This window comes from Berghia stephanieae, chromosome 1 (assembly GCF_034508935.2).
Source record: "Berghia stephanieae isolate SIO BIC M18660-M18661 chromosome 1, UCSD_Bste_1.3, whole genome shotgun sequence".
NCBI lineage: Eukaryota > Metazoa > Mollusca > Gastropoda > Nudibranchia > Aeolidiidae > Berghia > Berghia stephanieae.
Window position 1 is genome coordinate 124238047 of NC_088360.1, and position 20000 is coordinate 124258046.

At 37.0% G+C, this 20000-nt stretch overlaps 1 protein-coding gene across 4 annotated transcripts in view; it reads left to right on the forward strand.

The window, feature by feature from the left end:
- Positions 1-20000, forward strand: part of LOC144963003 (uncharacterized) — a 222730-nt gene that overhangs the window by 183055 nt on the left and 19675 nt on the right. For all 4 annotated transcript variants that reach the window (XM_078896529.1, XM_078896528.1, XM_078896527.1 and 1 more), the window contains one exon: positions 13136-13190. In XM_078896529.1, coding sequence (XP_078752655.1) covers positions 13136-13190 — 55 coding nt within the window. The remainder of the gene's footprint in view (positions 1-13135; positions 13191-20000) is intronic.

Below are 20000 nucleotides of genomic sequence, written 5' to 3' on the forward strand. Positions count from 1 at the left end.
AGTGGAGCAGGCACTTATGTTGTGACAACAAGACATGAAGTGAGTGGAAAAGTGCCAGAAGACAATAGAGAATAAAAAATTTTTCGCGGCGTGGTGGGTTTGAACCTGCGACTTATTGGTACGACAACTCCGCCGGCAGGTGAGAGCGTGGCTCTACCGTGTGAGCTATCCACGAACACAAAAATATTCGTTTCAAACCCAAAGTCATTTCTAGATCCCTCTCTCACCACTTCTTGAGATCGCCGATTCGTTCGCCACCATCGCGAAGTAATTTTGACCAGCAGTTAAGCTTAATAGCCAATATTCATCACAAACATATAACATAGAAACGACTGAGACATTGATATGCTCCGGTGTATGGGGTGAATTTTTAATTCAGAAAAGCGAGTGGAGCAGGCACTTATGTTGGTGACAACAAGACATGAAGTGAGTGGAAAAGTGCCAGAAGACAATAGAAAATAAAAAATTTTTCGCGGCGTGGTGGGTTTGAACCTGCGACCTTATTGGTACGACAACTCCGCCTGGCAGGTGAGAGCGTGCTCTACCGGTGAGCTATCCACGAACACAAAAATATTCGTTTTCAAACCCAAAGTCATTTCTAGATCCTCCTCACCCACTTCTTGAGATCGCCGATTCGTTCGCCACCATCGCGAAGTAATTTGACCAGCAGTTAAGCTTAATAGCCAATATTCTCATCACAAACATATAACATAGAAACGACTGAGACATGAGTATGCTCCGGTGTATGGGTGAATTTTAATTCAGAAAAGCGAGTGGAGCAGGCACTTATGTTGGTGACAACAAGACATGAAGTGAGTGGAAAAGTGCCAGAAGACAATAGAGAATAAAAAATTTTTCGCGGCGGTGGTGGGGTTTGAACCTGCGACCTATTGGTACGACAACTCCGCCTGGCAGGTGAGAGCGTGGCTCTACCGTGTGAGCTATCCACGAACACAAAATATTCGTTTCAAACCCAAAGTCATTTCTAGATCCCTCTCTCACCCACTTCTTGAGATCGCCGATTCGTTCGCCACCATCGCGAAGTAATTTTGACCAGCAGTTAAGCTTAATAGCCAATATTCTCATCACAAACATATAACATAGAAACGACTGAGACATTGAGTATGCTCCGGTGTATGGGGTGAATTTTTAATTCAGAAAAGCGAGTGGAGCAGGCACTTATGTTGGTGACAACAAGACATGAAGTGAGTGGAAAAGTGCCAGAAGACAATAGAGATAAAAAAATTTTTCGCGGCGGTGGTGGGGTTTGAACCTGCGACCTTATTGGTACGACAACTCCGCCTGGCAGGTGAGAGCGTGGCTCTACCGTGTGAGCTATCCACGAACACAAAAATATTCGTTTCAAACCCAAAGTCATTTCTAGATCCCTCTCTCACCCACTTCTTGAGATCGCCGATTCGTTCGCCACCATCGCGAAGTAATTTTGACCAGCAGTTAAGCTTAATAGCCAATATTCTCATCACAAACATATAACATAGAAACGACTGAGACATTGAGTATGCTCCGGTGTATGGGGTGAATTTTTAATTCAGAAAAGCGAGTGGAGCAGGCACTTATGTTGGTGACAACAAGACATGAAGTGAGTGGAAAAGTGCCAGAAGACAATAGAGAATAAAAAAAATTTTTCGCGGCGGTGGTGGGGTTTGAACCTGCGACCTTATTGGTACGACAACTCCGCCTGGCAGGTGAGAGCGTGGCTCTACCGTGTGAGCTATCCACGAACACAAAAATATTCGTTTCAAACCCAAAGTCATTTCTAGATCCCTCTCTCACCCACTTCTTGAGATCGCCGATTCGTTCGCCACCATCGCGAAGTAATTTTGACCAGCAGTTAAGCTTAATAGCCAATATTCTCATCACAAACATATAACATAGAAACGACTGAGACATTGAGTATGCTCCGGTGTATGGGTGAATTTTTAATTCAGAAAAGCGAGTGGAGCAGGCACTTATGTTGGTGACAACAAGACATGAAGTGAGTGGAAAAGTGCCAGAAGACAATAGAGAATAAAAAATTTTTTCGCGGCGGTGGTGGGGTTTGAACCTGCGACCTTATTGGTACGACAACTCCGCCTGGCAGGTGAGAGCGTGGCTCTACCGTGTGAGCTATCCACGAACACAAAAATATTCGTTTCAAACCCAAAGTCATTTCTAGATCCCTCTCTCACCCACTTCTTGAGATCGCCGATTCGTTCGCCACCATCGCGAAGTAATTTTGACCAGCAGTTAAGCTTAATAGCAATATTCTCATCACAAACATATAACATAGAAACGACTGAGACATTGAGTATGCTCCGGTGTATGGGGTGAATTTTTAATTCAGAAAAGCGAGTGGAGCAGGCACTTATGTTGGTGACAACAAGACATGAAGTGAGTGGAAAAGTGCCAGAAGACAATAGAGAATAAAAAATTTTTTCGCGGCGGTGGTGGGGTTTGAACCTGCGACCTTATTGGTACGACAACTCCGCCTGGCAGGTGAGAGCGTGGCTCTACCGTGTGAGCTATCCACGAACACAAAAATATTCGTTTCAAACCCAAAGTCATTTCTAGATCCCTCTCTCACCCACTTCTTGAGATCGCCGATTCGTTCGCCACCATCGCGAAGTAATTTTGACCAGCAGTTAAGCTTAATAGCCAATATCTCATCACAAACATATAACATAGAAACGACTGAGACATTGAGTATGCTCCGGTGTATGGGGTGAATTTTTAATTCAGAAAAGCGAGTGAGCAGGCACTTATGTTGGTGACAACAAGACATGAAGTGGTGAAAAGTGCCAGAAGACAATAGAGAATAAAAATTTTTCGCGGCGGTGGGGGGTTTGAACCTGCGACCTTATTGGTACGACAACTCCGCCTGGCAGGTGAGAGCGTGCTCTACCGTGTGAGCTATCCACGAACACAAAAATATTCGTTTCAAACCAAGTCATTTCTAGATCCTCTCTCACCCACTTTTAGATCGCCGATCGTCGCCACCATCGCGAAGTAATTTGACCAGCAGTTAAGCTTAATAGCCAATATTCTCATCACAAACATATAACATAGAAACGACTGAGACATTGAGTATGCTCCGGTGTATGGGTGAATTTTAATTCAGAAAAGCGAGTGAGCAGGCACTTATGTTGTGACAACAAGACATGAAGTGAGTGGAAAAGTGCCAGAAGACAATAGAGAATAAAAAAATTTTTCGCGGCGGTGTGGGTTTGAACCTGCGACCTTATTGTACGACAACTCCGCCTGGCAGGTGAGAGCGTGGCTCTACCGTGTGAGCTATCCACGAACACAAAAATATTCGTTTCAAACCCAAAGTCATTTCTAGATCCCTCTCCACCCACTTCTTGAGATCGCCGATTCGTTCGCCACCATCGCGAAGTAATTTGACCAGCATTAAGCTTAATAGCCATATTCTCATCACAAACATATAACATAGAAACGACTGAGACATTGAGTATGCTCCGGTGTATGGGGTGAATTTTAATTCAGAAAAGCGAGTGGAGCAGGCACTTATGTTGGTGACAACAAGACATGAAGTGAGTGGAAAAGTGCCAGAAGACAATAGAGAATAAAAATTTTTTCGCGGCGGTGGTGGGTTTGAACCTGCGACCTTATTGGTACGACAACTCCGCCTGGCAGGTGAGAGCGTGGCTCTACCGTGTGAGCTATCCACGAACACAAAAATATTCGTTTCAAACCCAAAGTCATTTCTAGATCCCTCTCTCACCCACTTCTTGAGATCGCCGATTCGTTCGCCACCATCGCGAAGTAATTTTGACCAGCATTAAGCTTAATAGCCAATATTCTCATCACAAACATATAACATAGAAACGACTGAGACATTGAGTATGCTCCGGTGTATGGGTGAATTTTTAATTCAGAAAAGCGAGTGAGCAGGCACTTATGTTGGTGACAACAAGACATGAAGTGAGTGGAAAAGTGCCAGAAGACAATAGAGAATAAAAAATTTTTTTCGCGGCGGTGGTGGGTTTGAACCTGCGACCTTATTGGTACGACAACTCCGCCTGGCAGGTGAGAGCGTGGCTCTACCGTGTGAGCTATCCACGAACACAAAAATATTCGTTTCAAACCCAAAGTCATTCTAGATCCCTCTCTCACCCACTTCTTGAGATCGCCGATTCGTTCGCCACCATCGCGAAGTAATTTTGACCAGCATTAAGCTTAATAGCCAATATTCTCATCACAAACATATAACATAGAAACGACTGAGACATTGAGTATGCTCCGGTGTATGGGGTGAATTTTTAATTCAGAAAAGCGAGTGGAGCAGGCACTTATGTTGGTGACAACAAGACATGAAGTGAGTGGAAAAGTGCCAGAAGACAATAGAGAATAAAAAATTTTTTCGCGGCGGTGGTGGGGTTTGAACCTGCGACCTTATTGGTACGACAACTCCGCCTGGCAGGTGAGAGCGTGGCTCTACCGTGTGAGCAATCCACGAACACAAAAATATTCGTTTCAAACCCAAAGTCATTTCTAGATCCCTCTCTCACCCACTTCTTGAGATCGCCGATTCGTTCGCCACCATCGCGAAGTAATTTTGACCAGCATTAAGCTTAATAGCCAATATTCTCATCACAAACATATAACATAGAAACGACTGAGACATTGAGTATGCTCCGGTGTATGGGTGAATTTTTAATTCAGAAAAGCGAGTGGAGCAGGCACTTATGTTGGTGACAACAAGACATGAAGTGAGTGGAAAAGTGCCAGAAGACAATAGAGAATAAAAATTTTTTTCGCGGCGGTGGTGGGGTTTGAACCTGATATTTGAACCTGAAATATTTTTGTGTTCGTGGATAGCTCACACGGTAGAGCCACGCTCTCACCTGCCAGGCGGAGTAAGTGTCAGTATCAACCAATGAAAATGGTTCGCGGTTTCATAACCTCCCCCACCGCCGCGAAAAAAAAAAATTTTTATTCTCTATTGTCTTCTGGCACTTTTCCACTCACTTCATGTCTTGTTGTCACCAACATAAGTGCCTGCTCCACTCGCTTTTCTGAATTAAAAATTCACCCCATACACCGGAGCATACTCAATGTCTCAGTCGTTTCTATGTTATATGTTTGTGATGAGAATATTGGCTATTAAGCTTAACTGCTGGGCAAAATTACTTCGCGATGGTGGCGAACGAATCGGCGATCTCAAGAAGTGGGTGAGAGAGGATCTAGAAATGACTTTGGGTTTGAAACGAATATTTTTGTGTTCGTGGATAGCTCACACGGTAGAGCCACGCTCTCACCTGCCAGGCGGAGTTGTACCAATAAGGTCGCAGGTTCAAACCCCACCACCGCCGCGAAAAAATTTTTTATTCTCTATTGTCTTCTGGTACTTTTCCACTCACTTCATGTCTTGTTGTCACCAACATAAGTGCCTGCTCCACTCGCTTTTCTGAATTAAAAATTCACCCCATACACCGGAGCATACTCAATGTCTCAGTCGTTTCTATGTTATATGTTTGTGATGAGAATATTGGCTATTAAGCTTAACTGCTGGTCAAAATTACTTCGCGATGGTGGCGAACGAATCGGCGATCTCAAGAAGTGGGTGAGAGAGGGATCTAGAAATGACTTTGGGTTTGAAACGAATATTTTTGTGTTCGTGGATAGCTCACACGGTAGAGCCACGCTCTCACCTGCCAGGCGGAGTTGTCGTACCAATAAGGTCGCAGGTTCAAACCCCACCACCGCCGCGAAAAAAAAAAAAATTTTTATTCTCTATTGTCTTCTGGCACTTTTCCACTCACTTCATGTCTTGTTGTCACTTAATAGCCCGTATGGCTTATCATATATTATGTTTAAGGAGTTATATTTCGTCCCTAACAGATAATAAAAGATCGTGAAAAGCCGAGAATAAGCGTTATATATAATTTGGCAGCATGGCTCAGGGGTATGTCTTTTACTTTGCAACCGAAAGATACCAAGTTCAAATTCCCCACCGCTGGGTGGCCTTGAGCTCCTTGCTGACGGCTGGGTTATTTATTCCTGTCTTTTCTTGGAATAGACCCTAAAGACAAATTTTCCCATGGAGATTGATAAATGGAATTTAGATATTTATGTAAATTAAATTTTCTTTTTAAGAGGTGTGTATCTATTTGCTTTTGATATTGTCCTTTTTGACGTTCTTGTCTTGTTACTTACAACAACAGCAATCATGTCACGATAAACCCAAGGACACTACTTGTTGTTTATCTTGGCATGGCCAATTAGAGGAGGAAGTAGAGGCCAGAGGGGCCATTTGAATGGAATGACCAAACTAGTCTAAGACGCTGGTAGGCGTGTCACGAGTCTAGTATTTCCAGATTAAAATAGTTATAAGATAACATTGATTTTGTTAATGTTTGTCTTGCTTGATAAATCTCTCTCTCAGTCTCTCTCTCTCTCTCTCTCTCTCTCTCTCTCTCTCTCTCTCTCTCTCTCTCTCTCTCTCTCTCTCTCTATCTATCTATCTATCTATCGATCGATCTCCCTCCCTCCCCCTCCCACACACACACACACGCGCGCACACACACACATACACACACATACACACATACGCACATTTATACTTGTATTCATCATACATTACTCTCTCTCTCTCTCTCCCTCTACTATATTATATATATATATATATATATATATATATATATATATATATATATACATATATATATATATATCCTCTCTCTCTATCTATCTATCTATCTATCTATCTATCTATCTATCTATCTATCTATCTATCTATCTATCTATTTATCTATCTATCTGCCTATCTATCTATCTATCTATCTATCTATCTATCTATTCATTTTCACTCATCTCTTCATCAGTGCATCTTTCTCTTTTACATCGAATTCATTCCCTGTCGTTCTCCCACTATCTCTCCAATATCAATGCACACACAGTTCGTTATATAAGCTGTCCATTAGTCTGGTCTCCGTTTGCCTGGAAATCACATGGATCTTTGTTGGGTTATACCGGGAGATGATGGGCTAAGGATAATCTTTGGTACATAGTAAATGATTGTACCCTCTCTCTCTCTCTCTCTCTCTCTCTCTCTCTCTCTCTCTCTCTCTCTCTCTCTCGTTCTCTCTCTCCTCTCTCTCTCTCTCTCCTCTCTCTTTCTCTCTTCCCCCTTCTCTCTCTCTCCTTCTCTCTCTCTCTCTCTCTCTCTCTCTCTCTCTCTCTCTCTCTCTCTCTCTCTCTCTCTCTCTCTCTCTATCTCGCTATCCATCTATCTATCTATCTATTATCTATCGATCTATCTATCTATCTACTCACCTCTGTATCTTTCTCTCTCTTCCATCCCTCTCTCTCTCTCTCTCTCTCTCTCTCTCTCTCTCTCTCTCTCTCTCTCTCTCTTGCTTCTCTCACACGACCGTGCTACAATTATGATTAACTCTCCATCTTATTGACTATCTATCTTTATCTATCTTTCTATCTCTTACCATGTTAACACACACACACACATACACACACACACACACACACATACACATAATCAACTTTCCTGGCCAATTGTTTAATAAATTGCTCTTGTAATATTTAACGAGTTAAAGGCTCCATACACGCACGGTTTTGATAGGCGTCCGAACCACGATCAGGCAAACCGGGGTGAAAACGCAATGTGTGTGGCCAAATACCTGGCCGATAAACCTAGGTACGGTCGATCGCCCGCACAGCCCGCTTTGCTTAATATTTTTCGAGGCGATCGGCGATCGGGGGCGTGGCAGTATAAAAAATTGGACAACTTTTTTCGGATTTTCGCTGTTTTGACGTCAGATTCGTGATCAGCGTCGAATTTACAATAGGTTTGATACCAAGAACTATGTTTTTACTCCAAAAATTGATGAAATTAGAAATAAATTTTAATTAATATTGAGGCTATGTGGCCGACAGAAAAGTGCCCCTCCCTGTTTTGTGATGGATCAAGTGGTATGACTCTCGCTTTCGGATCGGAAGGTTCAGGTTTCGAGACCCGCTCTGAGTGGCGCAGAGTTGAGTCCTTGGAAAAGGCTCTTTACTCACATTCTCTCACCGTACTCAGGTGTAAAATGAGAACATGGCCGTTTGTTGTCTTTGTTGGGAAAAAATGTCACATCGCCTGACAGGCGTCATGTCTCGTCTTTCAAGTCTAATATTGCTGTTGCCTTGGGACCCCTTGTAAAGCGCTTTGAGCACGTGGATATTGCGCCAAATAAATGCTGTGTTATTATTTTTTTTAATAATATTTTTATAAATGTTGCGCCAGGAAGAGGTAGATGGCAAAAGTTTCGTTCTTGTTCATCGTAAAACTTATAAAGGATTTCATACAAAATAAAAAATAGTTTTCATAATTTTCAATGTAATGATATAATAATATGCCAGTTCTTTTTTTTTTTTTTTTCCTCCTCACCCGTTGACGCGACATGACGGTCGACCTTGACACAGACATTTGGGATTGGCAGATGCCAAAAAGCCTTGGAATGGGGTGGGCATTGTAACCTTGAATTATAATCTACAAACAACGCCCCCCCCCCCCCCCAAAAAAAGAAAAAGAAAAGAGCTGTGTGCGTGTGTGTGGTGGTGGTGGTTGTGGTGGGGGGGGGGGGGGGGTGCGAATGCGAGTAGTCCCGAGGAGTACCCGTTTAACCTGCCACGGGAACACTGTCGATTTGTTTTATAAATAATAATAATAATAATAATAATAATAATAATAATAATAATAATAATAATAATAATAATAATAATAATAATAATAATAATGATAATAATAATGATAATAATAATAATAATAGTAATAATAATAATAATAATAATAATAATAATAATAATAATAAAATAATAATAATAATAATAATAATAATAATAATAATAATAATAATAATAATAATAATAATAATAATAATAATGACGATAAATAAAAAAATCTTTATTGTCCACAAAATGGAAAAATTTCCGTGGTCTACGTTGCTTTTAAACTTAAATCGGATTGCAAATGTATTGATGTTATGCGTATTGGAAAAATACTCACGACATCTCCATCGGGGTATAACATATTAACACACAAAACTGCAAACGCGAACGTTCATTGTCTGATTGATATAACTTAGTGATAAGTTAATTATAAAATGCTGTCTAAAAGCAATAACAACGGGTTGACTAACGTCAAATTCATTCCTTCTATTGATGCTCTGTGTTAAATTAAAATACTCACAAAGTCCGCCAGCCATAAATATCACTCCAGCCCAAAGATCTACATGGAACCTTGAACGTTATAGTCTGATATATTTTAATGAGAACTAATCATAAAAATGGGTGTCAAAAAACAATAACAATGAGATGAGTGACGTCAATTTGGTTCCTTCTATAAATATCCAAGAACTTTACTCACTCCATCCGCTCTCTCCTCCTTCAATACATATGAATCTATTCTCTCATCACTTTTTTGTGCGGCTATGCATGTGATCTTGTGAAATGACACTCGCCTTTGGATCGGACGGTACTGGATTCGAGTCCCGCTCTGAGTGGCGCATAATTGAGTCCTTGGAAAAGGCTCTTTACTCGCATTCTCTCACCTTGTTCACTGTTAAAATGAGTACCTCGCTGTTTACAGCGTCGTCTCTGTCAGGAAACAATTGCGATATCGCTTAACAGTCATGTCTCGTCTAACATGTTTTTATGTTGGCCAAAGACCCTTATAAAGTGATTTGAGCACCTTTATTGAATATAGCGGTATATATAGCGCAAGTAAATTTTTCTCTCTTTCTCTTTCTCTCTCTCCCTCTCTCTTTCTCTCTCTCTCTCCCTCTCTCTCTCTCTCTCTCTCTCTCGACATGTTAGATTATTATAGCTATTGCTACATATGATGCGAATATCTTGGACGGTTATTGATGCTATGAGTTTAGGTAAAATGCTCGCAACATCCACCAGTCGGAAATAACGTACCGTCATACAAAACTACGAGTAACCTTGAACGTTAAAAGTCTGATTGATATAATTTAGTGAGAACTAATTACCAAAATGACTGCCTTAATACAATAACAAAGAGTGGAATGATGTCAATTTCGTTCCTTCAACAGTCTAATTGATATAATTTAGTGAGAAGTAATCACTATTGTGGCAAGACGAAAGATAGAATAACAGACAGTAACTGGGATCGGTTCTCTCGGCCACATAGCCTCACTATTAATTAAAATTTATTTCTAATTTCACCAATTTTTGGAGTAAACACACAGTTCTTAGTATCAAACCTATTGTAAATTTGACGCTGATCACGAATCCGACGTGAAAACAGCGAAAATCCGAAAAAAATTGTCCACTTTTTTATACTGCCACGCCCCCGATCGCCGATCGCCTAAAAAAAATATCTCCCCGTATGTGGGCAAAAATCATCTGCGATAAACGCAGGGATGGGGTCAAAGCGATAGGTCATCCGTCCCGCTACCAGCGGATGTCGGCGTCTATGGGGGGCTTTAGAAACGCATGCCGTCACTTTCTTATCTACTATTTTCTCTTTTTCTGACTCACGTGGCGAGCGCAAAGACTCGGGTACACTGCCGCATATTTTTGATTTCTAATATTCTGTTCAGAACACGTGAACTACATTTCAATACAACGAAAATGACCCCCATATATTGGGTTATTGAAGTCTTGGTTTTACGATGTTTTGAGTTTTGATTGCCTGTTATTTTGTTGTTGTTGCTTTGTTTTTGTTGTGTGTGTGTGTGTGTGTGTGTGTGTGTGTGTGTGTGTTTTTGTTGTTTTTTTTTTTGTTTTGTTTTTTTTTTCTTTTTTTTTTGTTTTGTTGTTTTTTTTTGTTTTTGTTTTGTTTTTTGTTTTTTTTGTGTGTGTGTGCCATTCTAATCAATCTAAAAATGCAAATGTTCTGGCCAATATGCGTTGTGTCAATTTTGGCGTGTGTTTTAACCCTTTACAGACGAGATTCATTTTTACTAAATCCCGAGAGCAAATCTTAACGATCTGAACTAAAATAGCAACGACGGCTATGTGACTAAGGCCTCACTGAAGTTCGAGTCCAATGCTTTCACATATCTCTTAATGAAAAACGGATAAATATTCGATTGTTATTCGATAAAATTGGAGATAGTATTTAGTTCCGTAAGACTGTCAGTCTAGCCATTAAAGGATTAATATACTTTATTTGGATTTATATATAATCCTCTGTCGTGTCATTATTATTGACGTCATCGTGTCGTATAAATCAATACATTATTTGTCTCATGTACTTTGTTTGGTACTAAAGATCAATACTTGTGCTGTAACCGTAAGCTCCACACGTGTATGACATTGTACACTGCGTTAAAAAAAATAATTCATTGTTTTTTAAATGGATTTTTTAATAGTGTGTATGTTTATGTGTGTATGCGTGTGTGTGTTGCCGGGGGGGGGGGGGTTGATTCATGTCTTGTTTTCTTTTGTTTTCTACTTTTTTTTTGTGAGGGGGCTGTTTGGTTTTTGTTTGTTTCTTTGTTGTTATGTTTTTTTAAATTTCGTTTTGTGTTTTTGTTGGGTTTTTGGGGTTTTTTTTGTTTGTTTTTTTTTTGCTATTGATTCGTTTTTGTTTTTGTTTAAATGTGTTTCTCTTTCTTTATGCCTGTATATTTTGTATAACATGTTTTTCATTTGTTTTGTTGTTATTTCTGGCTGTAGGATGGTAAGAGAGGATTCCACTAGCTTTTCGGTTGTTTTGTTTATCTTTGTTTTGTTTTTGTTTTTTGTTTTTTTGTTTTTTGTTTTTTGTTGTTGTTTTTTTTTTTGTTTTTTTTTTTTTTGTTTGCATTGAAGTTTTATGGAGCGGAGTGGGGTTTTTATTTTTCAAAATATAATTTGTCACTGTTTTGCTCTCTCTCTCTCTCTCTCTCTCTCTCTCTATATATATATATATATATATATATATATATATATATATATATATATATACATATATATATATATATATTATATATACATATATATATATATTATATATACATATATATATATATATATATAATTCTCTCTTGTCTGACTGTTTATCCAGTAGTAAAAGAGTACCCTTTGCGAAGGATCAACGTCTCTTCCAAGGGATAGTAGATAATGTATGTCGCATGAAACGGACAGTGAGAATAATTAGTGCTTTCGACAGGGTCCGGATCCAACTTCAGCAGTGATTTTATTTTTATCTTTTTTTTTTTTCATTTAAACTTTGTCTTCTTCTTGCAGTGGTTGAATATCTGGTCTAACGCCTCAGTGAAAAAATAAATTTCCAATAGGCCATTTTCCAATCGAAAGTGTGGCAAGCAATTTTATAACAACGATTATTAGATCTAATATCAGGCGCGGATAGATGCTTCTGGTCAACCGATCTGAGAAAAATGAAAGACGTCTTCATTAATTCAATAACATGCTCTCTTCCAAAATATCACAACAAAGAGTCTATCTTTTTGTCTTAATTGGGTTAGCGGGATCTAACGAGAGACAGGTTTTGATTCCAGTGAAAAAATCTTTCTACCTCAACCACTGTTATCTGGACGAGAAGGCCACATAAAGAAAATTCTGACGTATCGCGATAGAGAACCAGAATAGGTTGGATGAGAGTTATATGTCATGCCTGACGTGTACTTATGTGCAGGTCAGATGACCCATTCTGACCTACCGCGATAGAGAACCAGAATAGGTTGGATGAGAGTTATATGTCATGTCTGACGTGTACTTATGTGCAGGTCTGATGACCCATTCTGACGTACCGCGATAGAGAACCAGAATAGGTTGGATGAGAGTTATATGTCATGCCTGACGTGTACTTATGTGCAGGTCTGATGACCCATTCTGACGTATCGCGATAGAGAACCAGAATAGGTTGGATGAGAGTTATATGTCATGCCTGACGTGTACTTATGTGCAGGTCAGATGACCTAAATGGGCATGGGCTCATTGCTGTAATGGAAATAGTCTCAAACCACAGTAAAATAGCATTGTCTATCACAACGTTAAAACAAGCCCATAATCGTGTCCGGTTGTCAGACCTGCAAATATTAGTGCACGTCGGTTTTATCGAATCAACCGCACAATATCATCACGTGCAATAGTTTCTGATTGTTTATGTATCCTAACACACAAATTATATTTCTGTTCACAGGAATACATGTCTCATCTACCACTCTCTACCAGATCCGCAGAGGAAATTGAAGCAGGTATGTCAATAGTCTTCCTTCTCTTTGTTCATTTATTTATTTATTTATTTATTTATTTATTTATTTATTTATTTATTTATTTATTTATTTATTTATCTATTCATTCATTTATTGCCAATTTGAGTCTCGTCATATCAACCTCGGATGTAACCTATTCAAACTCGTGAGTCCGCCGCCTTCTTCTTCTTCTTCTTCTTCTTCTTCTTCTTCTTCTTCTTCTTCTTCTTCTTCTTCTTCTTCTTCTTCTTCTTCTTTCATGCTGAAGGTTATGACGTGCGTGATTTTTGTACCATTTCGAAAAAAAAAACAGTTAAATATTTATAATTCGACGTAAATGACAGACGAAAACGCATACAAAAAGTTTGTTTCACTAAATCACTTTAACTCGTGTTGCCATGCGTTGGTAGACTTATTGAGACTTTAAAATGACTTTTAGAGTCACAATGCCCATTGAGTCAGAAAACATTTTATTAATTGTCTTCATCCTTACACGGAAAATAAAAGTCAAAAAATGATATGATCCCAGTCTGATAATATTAATATTGGTTTATCGGAAACTGCTACCGACATATTTTAATTTAAAATCAGCCATCCCAATACTGCTGTCTTAGGAAAATAAAGCGTGAATTCGCATGGATTCCATCTAGGCTTGAATGTGCGTGATTCAAGTCTTTTAATGATGATGCTATGGACCCCACCCTACACCCAACCCACAATCTCAACCCCTTTTTCCGCCTTTAATAAGAATAATGATGATGATGATATTATTAATTATAATAATATTTATAACAATAATAATGATAATGATAATAATAATAATAATAATAATAATAATAATAATAATAATAATAATAATAATAATAATAATAATAATAATAATAATAATAATAATAATAGTTAGAAGAAGAAGAAGAAGAAGAAGAAGAAGAAGAAGAAGAAGAAGAAGAAGAAGAAGAAGAAGAAGAAGAAGAAGAAGAAGAAGAAGAAGAAGAAGAAGAAGAAGAAGAAGAAGAAGAAGAAGAAGAAGAAGAAGAAGAAGAAGAAGAAGAAGAAGAAGAAGAAGAAGAAGAATGTAGTGATAAGCATTTTTCTACAGTGCCTTTCGCCGAAAACTACGCGCCTAAAAATCAATGACATTGTTTACGCAGAAAACAATAAGACTGCAAGACCCGGTTTTGTTTTTGTTTCTTTCAAAATCTGAAATCTCATTCTATAAAAATTATAATATGACATTATCATGCGAATGTTTTGTGGAAAAGAAACGTAGTGCACGAAGGAGATGATTGATATTTGAACCTAAATTATATTGATAAACCCAATTGACCTAGACATTGATTCAAATTATTGTAAAACATAGATTATATTATAATCCTTGAGCTTCACCCCTCAAAAGTTAGATGATCAATGGACAAAACCGCTACCCATTGCTCTCTAGTTTTAGTTATCATCAAATCATTTATATTTGTTTATTTATTATAATTATTATTATTATTTTCATCACCATCACCATCATCATCATCATCATCATCATCATCATCATCATCATCATCATCATCATCATCATCATTATTATTATTATGTTTATTATTATTATTATTATGTTTATTATTATTATTATTATTATTATTATTATTATTATTATTATTATTATTATTATTATTATTATTATTGTTATTATTATTTTGATTATTACCACCACCATCATCATCGTCATCATTAATTTTATTATTTTATCATTATTCTTTATTGTTTTTGTTAACATCATTATTATTACTCTCTCTCTCTCTCTCTCTCTCTCTATATATATATATATATATATATATATATATATATATATATATATATATATATATATATATAATACTTTAACAATACGAACTTCATATCGTTTGCTGTAAAACTATAAGAAATTATAAGAAATGATAATACTACTTTTAAATATCCGAGATAAACGTTGAGTGAATGATACAATATTTTTTTTTAAACCCAGAAAAGTTGGGAGTGATCCGTTCTTTGTGACTGGATAATACAGACATCCATCAACACTTTCCCCATCTATCAATCGATCTATCCGTGGCTATCTGGCCTTTTACAGAAATAGCCACGTTGAGCAAGTGTTGATGTGTTAACACCATTCTGCCTCACTCTGATAAAACACTTTTTTCATAATTGCCAGAATTGTGTTATTTTCAAATTAATTTAAAAGATAAATGGATTCCAATGAGTCCTGACTTGAAACCAATGTTATACAGTATTTGCTTAATGACGTCCATTACGATCAAATGCAATTGGGTTGTGTGGGTTTTTTTCATTGCATTTATATATCTATTTTATGAATGTAAACCGCAATAAAAAATAAATAAAAGTCAAGTATAATTGACCCTCGCCAGTCAAAAATGTCTCAAGTATAATACTTTAAAGGATTTTAAAGTTCCGAACTATTTGACAAGTTTAGGTTTATTATTAAAAATCGTTGGATGTTTGAAGTAAAATTGTCTAGCCAAAATGATAGAAACGTGTTTTTGTCATCGTACGGCAGTGCTCACACCATTCTCTTCAATCCCCCGATGCTGGTGGAATCTATCACGATCTGAACACATCAACCAATCAAAGCAAACACTCCCGCCTATTTGTTTTTTAAAGAAGCCTAAATGATCTTGAAGAGAATGACAAAAGAAAAATACGATGACAAAGAAGAAACAGAAGAAGCAGAAGAGAAGGTGGTAGATGAGGATGAGGGGGTTGTGGTTGAGGAGGGAAGGAAGAGGAGGATGATGATGAGGAAGAGAAGGAGGAGGAGGAGGAGGATCAGGGTGATGATGAGATGAAACTTGAGATTTGTAAGATGAAGGAAATGAATAAGAAAACTAAAAGAACGGAATGCAAGATTAGGATTAGGGTGTGGAGATAAAATATCAATTTGACGAAAAGAATGACATAAAAAACATAAGTATTTATATAGCTTAACAGCCACTAAAATGCTCAAAGGGCTTTACAAGGGGTCCCTATCCAACAGCAAAACTTGACATATTGGACGAGACATGACCCTTGTTAAAGCGATGTTACATTTTTTTTTCTGACAATGACAATGCTGTTAACGGCCTGGTGCTCATTTTACACACGCGTATGGTGTGAGATTGTGAATAAAGAGTTTTTTTTCCAAGAACTCAACTATGCGCTGCCCATACCCAGACTCCAAACCCAGGTGGTGGTGGTGGTGGTGGTAGAAAGGCAGTTAGGTGGTGTTAGATCTACACACAACGATGGTTGTGTATTATAACAAACAACACAGTTCCTTTCTAAGGCTACTATTATATACATATATACATAACATAGGCGATATAAAATACACACACACACACATATATATATATATATATATATTATATATATATATATATATATATATATATATATAACGAGTCGTATATAGATAGTATGCAGATGACGTCACTCAGGCCTTTGTTTTTGTTTTTGCCATCCGCGTTTGTGAGTTGTTCTCACTATACTGTATTAACCAGACTATAAAAGTTCATGGTTACACAGAGTTTGTGTGTTGGTCCGTTATACTTCCGGATCGCAATGTTGTGAACTCCTTGGCCAAGCGCATTCTATCTATCTATATATATATATATTATTTAAAATATTTACCACAATGTTTGGTAAATATTTTAAATAATAATTCGCTCCATTACTACATGTCGAGCACTTTTCGTACCATATTTGTATCAAACACGATTCAATATATATATATATATATATATATATATATATATATATATATATATATGTATATATATATATATATATATATAATATATATATATATATATATATATATATATATATATAATATACGCCGAGTCTTCTATCTATCCGTCTTGATCAGATGAGCTAAATGGATGGCTCTATAGAAATGAAGAAGACGCCGTGAGCAAATCAATCAGAGACACTCTCATCCTATTTTAAAACGACATCTATGCTCATTTTCCCTACTCTTCCATTTCCTTTTATTTCCTTTATCGCGTCATACTGATGTATTATTCTGGTGCAGTCAGGCAGGCTAGAAGAAGGACGACCATTATGTAAGGCTGATGAACACAACAAGTGGTTTTCGTGGTGCTAGTGATGACGGTGGGTCGAAAATAGAAATGAGATCAAATGTATTAGGAGGTTGATAGGATCCGGGAAATAGCTTACTGCCAGTTGATTACTTTGTTGGCTGGTTGGTCAGTTAGTAAGGTAATTTGGTTGGGAAATACGTAGGTACTGGTTTGATAAATCGATAAAGAGAGAGATAGATGAATATATAGTTTGATTGCTTGATTGATTGATTGACAAATAGATTGATAGATAGGTGGGTAGATAAATAGCTAGATAGATAGATAGATTGAGATATAGATTTATTGATTGATATAAAGATGGACAGATAGATAGATACATACATACATAAATACATTCATACATACATACATACATACATACATACATACATACGTACATACATACATGCATACATACATACTTACATACATACATACATACATACATACATACATACATACATACATACATACATACATACATACATACATACATACATACATACGTAGATACATACATACATACTTACATACATATATACATACATACATACATACATACATACATACATATCATACATACATACATACATACATACATACATACATACATACATACATACATACATACATACATACATACATACATACATACATACATACATACATACATACATACATACATACATACATACATACATACATACATACATACATACATACATACATACATACATACATACATACATACATACATACATACATACATACTTACATACTTATATACACACATGCATAAATACATGCGGCATACAACCCGATTCTATTCAACCTATATTTATTACATTTAGAAATGTTGAAATTTCAATTTTAGTTGATAATAAGTGAAAACTGGTCAAAAATTAACACAAAAATAATGTTCTCCCACGAGACCGATCTAAAGAGAAATAACTTCGTTCATAGAAATCTTTATCGGATCATACGTCAGAAGTATGAGGTATCAGCCTAAATAAAAATACATTATGATCTTCTTATGGAAAAAAAAAGCCAAACAATTTGACGTCATACTCGGGTTGGTCTTGAATAAATAAAAAGACATCTTTTGATTTGAATTTACGACTTGAAAACAACAAAAACCATTTGATACCAAGGCAGTACTTGAATGTTTTAAATATTTTATATATAAAGTATATTCATTACATTTACAAATGTTAAAATTTCAATTTTAGTTGATGATAGTGCTATACTTTACACATACATACAAATCCGTGCACAAAAATAAGGTTCTCACACGAAACATTTCTGAACAGAAATTTTGGCTCTAATTTCAGAACTTCATGAGCATCTCTTTGTCATAAAAATGTTGTCATGAAAATGAAAGTTGATGCCAGAAGACATAATTGTAAGGATTTGAAATGTTATTTAATTCTTGTTAGGGTAAATTGTTGATTTTTAACGTTAACAATAGTGACAATTTTTATCTTCTAAAAAATACGACTAGGCAAGTCTTCAATAGTTTCTTGAATCCTTCTCTCTATTTGTTACCTCCCCTTGGTATTCTTTTTCTTTCTCTTTTTTTTCTTCATTCAATCATTGACAAAGGTACTAGTTCCGGCAAATGAGTTTACATAACGAGAGAAAACAAAATCAGGAGTCGGGGAGAATGGGGAAGGTGGGGGGGGGGGGGGAGGGGTGGGCAGGGAGGATAATTATGTTCAATAAATATCCAATGACGAAGGTGAGCTCTGTTATTGAAAGCACAACATTCTTTCACACCTGTTACCTAACGGTTTACCGCCAGGTATAATATATTCCCAAGAATAGATGAATGGGGAACTAATTTACTTTCAAACTAAAAGCCATCATCCTGAATGAGTTAAAAGGAAAACATTTCTTCATTCATCCTCCGCCTCTTTAAATAAAATAAAAATGTCTCACCATGTTTCACACATGGATGATAAATCGAAAAATAAATCACACTTCTGCCTTTTCCTAATTTCAAATTTTATAAACTATACCGTACTGTCACCATAAAGAGTTCTTTTCACAATTTCGTCAACAACATCTATTTCATATATCAATGGATTGAAATGCCCCCCCCCCCCTAACTTCTTAACAATCGTTCGAGGTTTTGGGTTTAAGAATTTTTGACAAACTGGAAGTTATTGTAATCGATCAATATATTATGAAATGAGGTTTTCTTTCCAAAATGGAAAACGTGTTTAGTCAGGGCACGGCTGTAGCCCTATGGTTTCTTTACATTTTAAACCCTTGCAATCGAGGTTCGATTATACCCATACTCTCGCAGTGCAGGGACGAGTCCTGAGAAAAGACTTCTCACATTTTCCCACCATATATTCAAGTAATAGCGTTGTCTTTGTCGAAAACTAAAAGAAATATTTAAAATCGCCTTACTGACGTCATGTATCGTCCTGCATGACAATAATACTGTTGCTGTTGGCTTTGTACCCTTGTAAAGCACTTTGGTGATATAAAGTGTATATTGCGCATTATAAAAGCTGAGTTTTAGCATATCATCGTACTGTTATTTAATCGCTTTACTCATGAAACCAGTAACACTTATAAACTTATAAACCAGATAAATGATGATATTAAAGAAATGTGTGCGTGCCGTTAAAGGGTCAAAGATGTGATTACATTATTAAATAACTACCTTGCGAAGGCCATAATTTACGTGCGAATGTAC